The 13,833-nt window shown below is 38.8% G+C and overlaps 1 protein-coding gene across 1 annotated transcript in view; it reads left to right on the top strand.

The window, feature by feature from the left end:
• The window catches only part of DCDC2 (doublecortin domain containing 2), a 70,229-nt gene that overhangs the window by 40,611 nt on the left and 15,785 nt on the right, over positions 1-13,833 (top strand). Inside the window, exon 8 of the mRNA XM_075493748.1 lies at positions 12,992-13,092. Coding sequence (XP_075349863.1) covers positions 12,992-13,092 — 101 coding nt within the window. The remainder of the gene's footprint in view (positions 1-12,991; positions 13,093-13,833) is intronic.

A 13,833-nucleotide genomic window follows, 5' to 3' on the forward strand; every position in this document is an offset into this window, starting at 1 on the left:
AGATGAAACAGCTGTGGAAATGTATGAATATCCTGTCCTTTTAATAAGGTGGCGTGAGTGTTCTATTAGTTCAGTAGGAGGCTTATTGCATTTATTTTTTTATTTTGATGGAAATATTTTTAAAGGACTTATGGTTAAAACACTGGCATTTAAATAGTTCCTAGCTAACGTTTGAAGACTCTCAAGCTGAATCAGACTTAATGGAGAGGATTGGATTAGTCCAGAGCCAGGACCCTGCTTTTTGTGGAAAGAGGAAAAACATATAATGTGCATTAGTACTTAGCAGTACTTGTAGCATACTTCTATAATTAATGTGACAAATGCAGCCAAGCTAGTATAGGTCCATTTACTTGTCTTAATGGGACTATCAGTATTTTCTGAGTGCAGAAAAATTGTCAGGTTACCCCAAGTTTGTGACAGATGCATTTCATACCTGCAGTTTTCTCCTGTTCCTGATACTATTATGGAAGAAGGCTTTATGTGTCTGTGAAACTTTGTTTGTTTGTGTTTGTTTTAATTCGTCCTGTGGTGAGCTTACCCTAACAACTCTTTCACTGCTTATCAGTCTGGCCTCCCTGCACACTCTACACCTCCTTTGCTTTGCTCCCTTCCTCTTCCCCTCCCATCCCTCCCCAGCTTTGACTTCCCTCTGCTCTTTATACTTCTTTTCCAGTTATTCTCTGATGCTTTTCCTTGGGTCCACGTGGCACTTCATTTTATCTGACTTTGTCTGTTTTCTTTCCATGCCATTCGTTGGTCCTTCTTCAAGTAATCCTTTCTGTCTGACACTGATTCACCAGGATCTGGATGTCTGTGTTCAACTCCCTTTTCTGTCTTAGGCTTCCTGTTCGACTTTGGGCAATTGCTTGGATACATTCTGCAGCCAACGAAACACTTACATGGAGAGAAATGTGTGTAACAGGAGGCAGTTCAGCCCTCCTAAGCTGATCCCATCACCTCTCTGAAACTTCCTCTGTGTGGCTAAAGAGTATGTCAAAGAGCAGCTGTGGAAATGCTTGGTTTGCCAAGGCTCTTGTGGAGCTGCTGCATAGGGTCAGAGGTAGTGAATGGGAAGTTCTCCTAGTTTCCTTCTCCACCTAGTTATCACAAGCCTTTTCCTTTGATCAGCTTGGGAGCAGAGAGGACGTGCCATTCTCCTTTGACTATTTTTCTCCTCCTTTTGTAGCTCAGCCATGTGTAGCTTTGCAACAGGTGGTGACATGTGCTGTGGTTTTGAAGAGTGGCCTTGTCAAGAGGCTCCATCAGCTGTATAACAGGCATCTCTATAAAGTAACTTCATAGCTTGAAAAGTTTTCTTTAGACTTTATTCAAGTCATAATTCATAGCTTTGTAGCTTTCTTTTGGAGTGATTTATAGCTCCAAGTCATTATGTGATTGTGAAATATAACTTTTTTCTGACTAATACAAAGTTATTCTTTTGAACGTATCCATTAAATGTATGTCCTGATACTCTTTAAAAAGTTCTTGTGTGTACTTTCCATGGTTGATTTATGGCCTATGACTTTTTAATGCAAAAGTATTTTTTTCTGTGCAATTGCAGTGTACTTTGTATTAAAATAATGGAAGTGTGACAAGAACTCAACAGAGCAAAGATTATTGTTTTTTTGCATTTTAAGTATTCATTACAAGTTAATCTGAATGCTGTGCTACAACTGTGGAACAAGAATCTTGAATTCAGTTGAAAGAAAAGAAAACCAACAGGCAAACCCTGGACAAAATTTGTTTAAAAACTAAAGAACCGTTGTTTAACAAAATAGCTTCGTTGAAGTTAATGTTTAAAATACTGAGCCTCTGGGTTTCAGAATACAAATAAGTGACCATGGCTTACACTGGCACTCAGACATGCTGTGTGCCTATTTGTTCTTATCGTGTACTTATATGCTTTATTTACATGCATGCTGAGGACCCATTGTGCTCCCCTTTGGGTGTGAAAGGAGCTTATACTGTTGGGACAGTATGTTAGGATCCAGAGGGCAGATGAAAGGTACATGCCCTTTTCTAAGGATGCTGTTTTTCTTCACCTATTGTTTTCAGTACTTCTTCATATACCGAAGACCTGTGTTAACATCCAGTCCAACTTGAAAGGGCAGAATATAGAACTGTTGCTCTGTGTATTAGTGCAAGCTCTTCCCCTTCTCCTAATGTGTATTCTTTTAGTGCTCTGAAATGACTCCCTGTCAATAGGATCTTTCCCTCACTCTGTCCTGGTTTGCCGCCTTGTCTCTGGGTGAGATGGACTCCTGCAGCAGTTATGTGACTAGTGGGACTGAAGTGGATGATACAAGGGCTTTAAAAGCTGGTAATGGGGGTGGTTTATTCTATATTAAGGTCCTTCTGTTTCACCTTGAGATGACTGTATGAGGTGCAGCTTCCCTTGTAGGCAGGCAACTAGTACCATGCAGTCAATTAGCTGTAGTATTTCAGCTAGATTCAGTTAGTGGAAAGGAGTATTGCAGCTTTCTTCCCAGTTTGCTTGTGGCTTTTGAAGACTGTTTCAAACATATGTTTGAGGAACAGAAATTGAGAGGGAAGTGTGCAAGGGGCACTTTTGTTCTCTTCCTACCTTTGCCCAGAAATGCCAGGCTGTAAGCTCTGCCCTTACAGGGTGAAGAGTAAAAGTAAGAGCAGGCATGAGCACACCAGACTTCTCAGCATATCTGTTGCCTGTTTGCATTACTGGCTGTTAGCCAAAGTGCTGCTCAGGCTAATAGCATTCAAACTCTGCATAGCAAGAACTAAAAGGATTATTTGCAAAGACTCCAACTGTAGTGTACTTAGCCTTACCTTTGCCTTGTCCATTCAGAAGGCATGAACAGAAGTTCAGAAAAGGCTCTTTATTTGGAGAGGGTGTTTGTTTCCATCTGCTTCCCCATAGCAACAAGAAAGATTCAGTAAATCCTAAAGGTTTCTTGACCATGGTACCTTTTCAGATCTCAGCTGGTCCTGGAAACTTGTTGAGGGCAAGATGCATCTTGCCTACCTCCCACTGTATGAGGGTTAGAGGATTAGTTCAAGCTGGGCTTCTAGGCTCCAGCTGTCAAGGAGAGACAAGTGTGTCTGGAGATGCCCATTCTCTCAGTTGACAGTGAAATTAGAAATCTAGCTTAGACCAGATGCTGAAGTATTGCATGTATCATGTATGTAATTCCTGCCTTGAATTGTGACATTTTCAGTTTCATTTTAGAGTGAGGAGTCTTATTCTGAAATGGAGATGGATTTTTGATGGAGAGCTAGAAGCCAGCTCCAGGAACACAGTGATAATAATTGCTCCCAAGTACTGTTCTGGTCAGTATAGCTCCACTGTCTACTCTGAAGGCTCATTGCAGTTCCTCAGTTGGCTTTGCAGGTTTATTCAAAAAAATTCCTTCAAATTCAAAGGCTTTGGATTGGGTAAGGGAAACACTTATCACCATCTTATGATTTTTATTTTATTTTTTCCTGATGGACAGTGAAAAAGACTCTTGGCATTTTAGTTGGCTGCATTTGGCTGTCACTGATGTAGGATTAATTTATTTTAATCTGAAACCAATAAACTGCACAGTGAGTTTACACATGCACATTTTGGAGTGTACTGAAGTAGATAAAAAGAAAATATTCAGAGAAGAAAATGTATCCCATATTCTTTACTGTCCTTGTTGCTGGCAATTTAGCAGTTATGTGGAATCTTCTCTCTTTTGAGTGCCAGACTGTTTGAAAGTGATTGTTTCCTGGGACTTAACATCTGAAGAATTATGCTCATAGCATATTTAAAGCTTAACCTAATCTTCCAACAGAGTTTAGTTGGGCTAGCCGTGTATTTACTTTGAGTGGTTTTTTTAATACACTGAGCATTTCGCCAGCATGCCATTTGTATTACAACTGATCCATGTCATAATCCTCTCAAATCAAGATGATTAAAGAATTTCTTAGTGTTGAAAGCTCTTTGTGCCAAGATTTAAATTCACCACTTCTTAGAGCAAATCCAGTAGACTGTGAACTGGTGCTTTGGTTTTTGTAAGCTATAAGGCATGCTATTAAAGTTATGATTGGACTCTCATTGCACTGGTGGAAACCTAAATAATATTGAAGGTATTATATGTAACAGTAATTGCAACTGGAAATGTGAAGTTTAGAGCTTAGACTAGTGCATCTGGTTCAGCAGAATTTGGGCTTATGAAAGTGACAGGAAAGGCACATTTAATTATCAGCATCTTGGTTTAAGATTTAAAAAAAACAAACAAACCCCAAACCTACTTATTTTTTGGTTTGCACCACATTCTGTAAATAGTATACTGTAGGAAGTTGAACAGGAAAGTAGCAAATTCAGAAGCATAGTAGAAAATTCTTGTAAGGGAGCACCCTCACTTTAAAGCCTATTCCATTCAAATACAGTAGTTAATTGTGGTCACACGGCTTGCAAAGTAACCCCCCCAGCCAAACTATAAAACAAGTTCTAGAGATAATAGAATGTGAAGTTTGAGTTCTTGCTATGATTTGGAAAAGTACGATACTGGGGATGGGCTGAGCCACTCCACAGTTTTTCAGATCTAGTTTTGAGTATTATGAGGTCTTAGAAGTTAGCAATCATTTCAATTTCCTGGTTTTGCTATTGGGTAAAAAAAGGAAGAAAAAGGCCAGCCCTTAATTAAAGGGAAAGCTGCACAGAACATCAGGTATGGCAGCCGCTCCTGCTATCATGCTCTGAACTGCTTTCAATAAAATTATGAACTTGCCAAAGAGTATAAACCTGGACTGCTGAATATCAGCTGTGCATTGTGAGATAAAACTGTTGTTGTCCATGTTTTCCTGCTGACAACTTTTCGGATTAAAAAGCTATCTGTAGTTAAAACATAGACACATAGACCATATCACTGCTGTGTTGTCAAAGCAGGCAAAAACTGTGCTGAAGAAAGAGGGATCATCTTGTTTCTTATTTGCAGAGATTTTACAGGACCTGTAGGTTTATTCCTCGCATAGTAGGAGACAAAATTGCAACCTATAGTAAGAAGTGGGGAACTAAGATGATGATAAAACTTGTGTCCTCTTACTTCGAGCACATGATGAGTTTCTTTGGGTTTGCTTTTAGTAAAATGAATACATTGCAAAACATAAAGCGGTCAAATAGTACTTGGCATCAGGAAAGCCATGTTGCTTAACTCTCTGCAGGATGGAGTGTAGGTGTATTGATGCTTAGTTTGGAAAGACTGGACCAGGACAGGCGTTTCAGGGCTCTTGCATTTGCTTTGTGATAGTTTAGAGCTTAGGACCCAGCTGTACCCAAGAGAAGGCTGAGTTTTGGAACAGGCATGGAATTAAAAAAGATGTGGCTGAACGGGAGCTGCTTTATTAATTTCAGAATGCACATGGTCTTAATGATCTGTCATTTAAATAAATGAATAAATTAGATGCTTAGAAACACAGAGGATAAATGAGGTGAACAACCAAAGTAGAGAGAAGGAAGAAAAAGCCTCGTATTATGACATACAGTCCTTATTTTTGTAGCTGTTTATGTATAAAGATGATCGAGCTATTGCAGCTTACTAAGGCAGCTTTTCCTTTGCTCTAGCATTACCATATTTCCTGTCAGTAAAGGAGACTGATGCATACAAGGTCAACCTTTAGAAGCACCTTTTGCAATTTCTGTTGAGGTAGTCAGATGTCAGCATTCTCTAATGGTGTGAAATCATGTTAGAAATTCAGTATTTTCTGAAGAGAGGAACTAATTGCTTAGAAGCTTGAAGCTGCAATAGTATCAGGTGAAGAAAAATACGTATTTTTTTAATATTCCCAACAGTTTCATATGTATATTGCTACCATTTTCTCTTTAATTCCATTACTTTTTGATGACAGAAGTCACAGGCACATACACAGGCAAACCTATCACCAAGGCAGTGGCTTGTTGTTGGAAAATTGGCCTTGTACAACACTGATACTTTGAAATAAAAAAAAAACCACAACAAAAAAAGGCAGAAAAGAAAATGGTGTTGTAGAGAGGCATAAACACACATGTCCTCCCTATTCCTCATACCAATCTATTCAATTTAATGAGCCACAGATTTTTTTACATTTTGTTTTTAATTTGACTTAACATTTTTATGAGGCAGCCTCTGTGGTAAGTCACATTACTTTTTTTTTTTATAGTCACATTAACTTCCTTGCTTACATACAGAGCTTGCCGTTAGTAAATGCCTCTGATTTCCATAAAATATTCAGGGCAGGCTTTTATTACAATGATTTTTTTAATCCCTACTGCTAAACTTCAATCAGTTTAAAATTTGAAATGCATTAATGACTGTATAATATTGTAATTTGTGTTGCAATAAATGTTTTACAGTTAATGCTGGTTAGGAAAGGAGCTTATACAAGAGCCATTAATTGCTATGCTTAATTATTTAAAATATATAGATTTCTTATGAGTTAATTCAACGTATAACTCAATTACTATTTAATGAAGTCATATAACTTTCTTGTTTATCAAAGTGTACAAAAGGATTCCAGCTGAAATACTGAATGGCATCAGAGAGAAAATGATCTTTGTACTTTAGCCAAGGTTTGCTCAGTCACACATGAACCAATTCATTGCTTCTTTCTGTACATAGTGAACTGAATGACTGCACAATACACTGAACATCTGTGTATTGAGACAACCGGTAACATGTATCAGGTGAAATGTTGCTAGTGAAAATGTTGTGGGCATTTATAAATTTGCTGTTGCTGATAATTAATCTGCTCTGTACCTCTCGGGAGATTAGCCAGAAGTATAAAATACCTAGAAAATTCCCCTGAATGGTCAGTGGACTCCCTTTTGCACAAATGAATTCTCAGGGGCTACAAAGCCAGCATTGCTGGCGTGGGTAAGGGGACAGGACAGAGTAGGTAACTCTGAAGATGAAGATCCTTGGCTATTAAGATCCATTATGCAAGAAGCATAATTTACAGCAGTCTTAACTTTGTCTTAAATTGTATTGGATTTATTTGTCCATTTGCAACAAAGTCACAGAGGTGAAAAAGTACTGTAGGAATACAGTACCACCTTTTCTTATCTTTGGTGAAACGAGCTGGGGACCAAGCCACTTACCTTATGAAATAGACCCTGGCCAAGTACAAAATCAGAAACCCCACACACTATTTATCAGTCATCATCCTTTCTAAGGCTCTGATCCAAACCTGACCACTCTGCCTTTCTCCTACCCATAGCCTCTGGGCTTGATTTCCAAAGAGCTAAGCCTTCTGGGAACATTCTTCCTCATGTAATTTCACCACCTTTTTCTGCTGAAAATGTTGTCTTATTCTTACTGTTGGTGTGGCTCCGTTGCTACTAGCTGTAGAGGTTAGCCATAAAGTAGGTGCCAGTGTTTCAATAGCTGTATCATTTGACTTTGCTTAGGGCAGGCTGAGTTGGTTCACTGCTTTTTTGAGACACTAGCTACCTCTCTTCAGTAGGGCTGTTGTCAGGCTCCAAGTGTTCCCTTTCCTGGTAACACTCACAAGGCTTTGGGGAATTCAGAGCTTCAAGCAGTCTGGATCCTCTTGAGATTTCAGTAGTCTTTTTCTCTGTGGGATTACGGAGCTGGAGAAGAGGTAAGATAGAGCATAACTCTTGAAGAAGCTCCATAGGAAAGCACTTGCAGTTGCAGTTTTCATTCATCCCTTCAGCCTGAAGCCAAAAAATGCTGTAAGAATTCTTTCCCCAGACTATAGAGCCACTATCCAGAGTCTTACTAAATATTGTTTGTCGTAGGAATAAATAAGAAATCAAGAAAAATACTTGCCTGATAACAATGAGCATTTTTGCATTGTTGGTTTTTGCTGCACCTCTGTCACAAACGAGTATGTGTGGGAACATCTGAACATAGAAATTCAATTGCAGATAGGTACTAGTAAAACAGCATTTCTCTTCCCAGGCTTTCCTGAAGGAAGAATCCTTTAAGAAGCTTAAATTGGCATGGGCACCTGCTGGCTTGTTCTTTCTTCCCCTCTCATTCTTCCAAGCTTCTACTCTTCCACTGCATGTAGCCCTTTTTTTTTTTTTTTTTTTTTTTTGCCTTCCTGCCAGCGTGCTGGACCCCATTTCTTCCCTTAATTTCCACCCGTGTTTCCTCACCTTCCTATTTGCTCTTGTACAGTTCCTCATTCCACACATTCCTCCTAACATGACTGTGCCCTTGTCATCTCCCTCTGTGTCCATATCCTCCAGCCTCTGCATATGCTCTCTCTCCAGCTGGCTGCTCCTCTTGAATGCCTTTTCCCTCTTGTGATCTGTTCTTTGCCCTTCTGTGGGTTTTTCTTTCTCCCTCTTGCCAGAATTACTGAACATGACCCTGCTTTAAAATAATCAGAAATAATGGGAGATGTTTGTTTAGGTTACCTCACTTCTCTCTGTACAGGGTATAAAAAATAGTGGTGATTTTTAGCTCAAGACAGTCTGTTTTCACACAGCGACTGGCAAAACCTGAAAAATTACAGTCTCTTCTGGTTGTGTGGACACCATGGAAAAATATCCTCACAGAAGGTCAGGAGACTCTCAGTAGTACTTTGCTTGGCCTGTTGACAGAAGCAGCACTTAACTGTGGCATGGAGAGCTGAGAACCTAGGTGAAATAAATCCTCTGATTTATACTTGTCAGCAAAGCTGTAGGGAGACGTTTTGGAGCTTAAAGTGCCCTGGAATGCTTTGCTGCCATCATCTTCTACTCTACTTGGAGCAAATGGGTAGAGTATGCCACAGCTGGTCCGTAAGGCTCAGACCTACCTTCCTTTCTTACCCCCTTTTAGAGCTCTTCTGCCCCAACGTTGCCATGACACTAACTGTGGCCAATTCTCAATTAGTTTGAGGCACAGAAAGTCAGAACTAGCTCTTGTATGAGGAGCATGTTTAATCTACAATATTTTATGAACCATTTGGGGTAGGCATAAATGTTCCATCTAATGGAAGTGCTGGGAATTCTCTTTTCAGTAAGATACACTACTTATTTCTAACTTTAGTAGAGATTGCAATGTAAGCCTATAACAATATAGAATGAAGACTTACAAAAATGGGTTTTTGTTTAATTTATAGCATTTTCTAAAATGCCTTCTTGTTTTTTCTCCCTTAGAGATGTGTGTAGAAACTGACTAATGATTCAGAGACAGAGATGTGAAACATTGCATCAATAAGATTTTTTTGGTGCTTTTTTTTCCTAAATCAAAAAGCATTTCTGAAATATTACCTATAAAATATGAGGCAAAATTACCCAACCTAACACATTTGCCTGGGAGGTGCTGAGTAACTCACAGCACTGATAATAGTGATTAATGTGGTCTGCAAAATCCTGCTGACAAGATCTTGACACAGAATCACATAAACAAGGAATATGTTGGCCTTTCACTGAGCTGCCCGCCTCCAGATATTTGTGAATTCACATGCAAAAAGTGTTAATACTTCTGGCTGAAATAGAGTAGCAACACTAATAATGTTTACATTTTAAGCTCTCTTCTTAATGTTCCATTTAATTGAGTTAATTTTTTGTAAATTATTTTACTATTTTTGTATTTCTTTCCACTTTTGGTACCAAAAGACAAGAAGGGTACATGTCCTAATGTAAGACTAATTTAATTCCTTGCTATTTTCTTTGGAATTTTTATTTGTTCAAGTGTTACAACTTTCCAATTTTTCAGTTGGTGTCATTTTTTTCTTTACCTGTTTTGACACATTTCAGACCTAAGTGTTTTTCTTCCTTCCCTGACTATTAATGGTACATGTGTTTTGGACATTTGTCTGCACAAGTCTCAGGTTTGTGCAGAGGTAAATAATTAATTTCCCTTTTGTTGTCAATTTTCTTATTTCCTTGAATAATTTTTTCTTTTTCCTTTTCTGACAACAAATCTTTTCTGCCATCCTTTCAGAAACCAACTAACGATCTTTTGTGTTGTATGCATTTGCAATATGCTATTCTTTAACTACTTGTTCTCTTCAAAGAATATAGCTGTTCTGAAAATGGGATAATTTCCCATTTTGTCTGAAAACACTGTCATTGAAGTTTTTTTGGTGACTTCTGTGGTTGCTATTCTTTCCCATTGCAGCCTGCCATGTAGTTTTGGCATCTTCCACTCTGTGGAAGAGCAGGAATGCTATTTCACTTTAGAGTGCTTTCCATGCAAGACAATGAACAGTGTTATGCTTGAGAGATGCTGGAAGGTTGTGCAGAGCTCTTTTCAACTAATCTCTTTTCATTTATGACCAGCTTTCTGAGCAAACATCTGTTAGGAAGTGCTTGGAGGAAATCCCATGGGGATTTCAGTTTTTGCTTATTGAAATCCCCCCGTTACTAGCTTTTTGGGTACACTGCTTTGAATGGGAAAGTTGGTTGTGTGACCCAGGTAGAAATTTATTGTCATCTTTCCTCTCCCTCACTCCCTCCTGGTTTCATGATTAAGGTTTTTGAAAATACTGCACATCTGTCTGCTTGTGTGGAGTTTAGTTGCTGGGTTATTCGGCATAGCCCTGAGGCTGATCTACTCTTCTAAGGAGAGGTGCTTTAAAATTGAGAATCCTCAACTCTTGAGATGAATTTTGTGGATTTGACCTCCAGGGCCAACACATGTTCATCTCCCTTGTACCTCCTCTTTTGCCCTGCCAGAGAAAAACCTGTTGAGAATTACTTCTGCACCAAAGTCCTTTTATCTCTAGAGGCCAGACAATCCCCATTTTGGTTGAAAGACTTGGGGATCTTGAAGGCAAAGGTATTATTACAGACTCTAAATGGAATGGTGGTGGTATTAAATGCAGTTCTCTCTGGCACTGATTTGACTTTTTATAGTTCAGTAAGCCAAGGAGTCTAGGACAAGGTTATTTTCTTAACATACTTAAAGGAAGGCCTTGAGTTAGGAGAGACATCACAGTGGCTTTCAAGGAACACATTACATTTTCCTCTCAGAATATGGTGGTGATCTATATCTCAGCTCAATGTCTATGAGAGGCAACAATGATAATATCAGGTAAGGGAAACAGAACCTTCTCTCCCTTAAAGAGCTCAGAAAAATGGGAAATGTGAAGTGCATTGATTATTTGAAAAAGTACATGCATTCAGATGCATTTTGTTGCTACTCTCAACCACTCCATGTTCTTACTGCTGAATTTGTCAAAAATACCTGTCTTGGCAAAGGGGGTCTGTAATGAGATATGTACATGTAGATCGTCCAATATTTACCATACTGCCAGCAAATATTGGGTGTCCTTAGTTGGTTTCAATGGAATGTACTACAACAGATGCATTATATTTAGTAATCCACACCAAAAAAAGGAAATTAAGAAAAGAAAATTATTATTTCCTTGCTAAGTATGAAGATGGGACCTTTATCAAGATGTGTGAGATGTTTAGGATAAGAATCCAATCAATGATGTTAAGAACCCTGCGGTATTTCCAACACCAATACTTTCAGAGGACAAGTAATACAGATCTTTTGGTGGGGTGGGGAGGTTCCAGCGGGACTGATGCTCAGGTACACAAGCTGCTATGTCCATCAGAAAATCTCTCTCCTGAGATGCAGCCAGCAGTACCACTCTGGAATATCATTGTAATGTTCCATAGACTTGCCCATTTCTGCCTCTTCAATTCAAACTCTGAGACCGACTTTCATTTCTGGTGCTCTGGTCAGTGGCCTGTCAGTAGACATCTCAGGCCATCTGGATGAGCTGGCACCTCCCCTCCAGTTAGCCATTTGCAGTAGAATTTTGTTCCCAGGGTAAACTCTTTCCTTGGCTCTCATAGTGATGAGAAAGTAACTGGAAAACTAACTTCCAGAGTCGTCAATGCTGACTTTTTTTGCAGATGGACTCTGGATTTCTCTCGGTTTTTTTTTTTTATCCATTCTTCTTCATTTTTGTCAATGGTTCTGTGAATGGTTCAGTGCTTTACTAGGGCTGTTTATTTAACAGTGTCCAGCAATGTCGATCAATTTGAATGGTCAGTTGATATTATCAAGTTCACATCCTTTTATGAAGAATTAGGAGGCAATCCAAAACAGTACAAGTATTTTTCCTCTTTCTTATTGTAGTTACTTATTATGTTGGATATGAACATGTCAACATAGGACAATCTGTCTTTCCCAGATAGACGGATAGAGAGGGAGATGATTTGGAGTAACCTCTGCTTTTAATTTCTGGGCTGTTTTCAGTTTAGGGGGGAGGGAGAGAGGAATGTATGTCACTTAGAAATTGTTTGTTATCTGTGTGCACCTGTCTTCACTCTCCTAGTTAGCTGATACTGAAAGACCCACATTAGAAACCTTGAAGACCCCTAGTTATTACTTACACTTGGGGGGAAAAAAATTACTCAGACTAAATGGTGTAAAATCTTTGCACAATTGTGTATCATTGTAAACATTAACCTTGTTAGCTAGGAGTATGTGCTTTTTTTAATATGGGTGTGAAGTTTCAGCTATAATTCTACCTGCACATGCCCAAGGGTGGGGATTAGCATTAATCCCACCATTTCTGCTAATCTTTTACTCCTTTCCTGGTTCACCATGTTTGTTGATTCAGACCCTGAGACTTTTGCTAGATGTGTGTTATAATGCTAATTACTAGAGGGTACTATCATTAACTGTAGAAATAGAAGTAATATGTTGTTGTAATGTATTAAGTTCCGATTTACTCCTGACCTTTGCCAGAAGTGAAGAAACTTGAGATCCAGGGCTTTGTTCAGTCTCTGTTTCTTTTTCCTTTTTCCTTTTTCCTTTTTCCTTTTTCCTTTTTCCTTTTTCCTTTTTCCTTTTTCCTTTTTCCTTTTCCCAAATGGTGTAGCATGTAGGTATTTGTTATTAAAAAGGAAAGGAAAACAAATTGACAATAATGGGAGACTGAAAACTACATTAAAAGAACTGTATAGGGAATGGTGGGTCAGCTCAGAAACCTGCTCTCAGAAACAAAATTGAATGCAGTTCAGTAGTTGTGCCACACAGTGTCACAATTGGACTTCACTTCCTTCCACTCTGTATCTTTCCCATTGTAGGTGAAGATATTTACAAAACCCGTGAAGAGCAGTCTGAAATGTGGGGGGCAGCTGAAGTGCAGGAAGATGAAGATACTTGTGTAGAAGTTCCGCTGGACCAGGTATTGATCGAGCTTTAAATAAATTGCTTTTTTTAGGATCACAGGTTGTGTGTTAGTTTTTCTTTCCCCAGTTTCTTTCAAGTGTACAGCATAATTCTGTGGGGATGATTGTAACAGCTCAATGATATGGCTTGTTTTATGGGAGCTTTAGCAAATCTTCCTTTCTCTATTAATGTGTCAAATATCAGTTACCTTTTCATCATACATCAGCTTGAGAACTGCTCTGAGAGAGCAGGACTCCCTACCTACCAAACAGATGCACCTGAATCACAGTCACTTTGTACTGGTGGAGCAGTGTAAAGGGACTGTGGAACAGAATCAAGGTCAGAATTCCTGCAGTCCTGAACCACAAACAGGTGTGGATTTATCTGATTTTTATTAAAGCTGCCAGCACTTTCTTCTGTTGGAACAACAGGGTACTTAGTTGGCCAACTTGTTCATCGTAAGACTTACGTGCAATAAATAGGTCTTGATAACTAAACATAAGTTTATACCCTCTTTGTTTTACTTTCATTTGTTTTTAAAAGAAACTCCTGCGAACTGAAATAATACAGGAAATAGGTAAGTTGAAGTTTATTCCGACAAAGTGGAGAGTAGAACTGCTTAAATTATTTGCTGAAAACTTACTTTTTTTTTTTTCCTGTTAGTGAATTGCTCACAAGACAGTCCTCTTTTTCATCTTACGTGTTGGTAGGAATTTGCCAATTTGTTCAACTTTGTGTCCAGTCCACAAGATGTTGC

Source organism: Mycteria americana, chromosome 2 (genome assembly GCF_035582795.1).
Source record: "Mycteria americana isolate JAX WOST 10 ecotype Jacksonville Zoo and Gardens chromosome 2, USCA_MyAme_1.0, whole genome shotgun sequence".
Lineage (NCBI taxonomy): Eukaryota > Metazoa > Chordata > Aves > Ciconiiformes > Ciconiidae > Mycteria > Mycteria americana.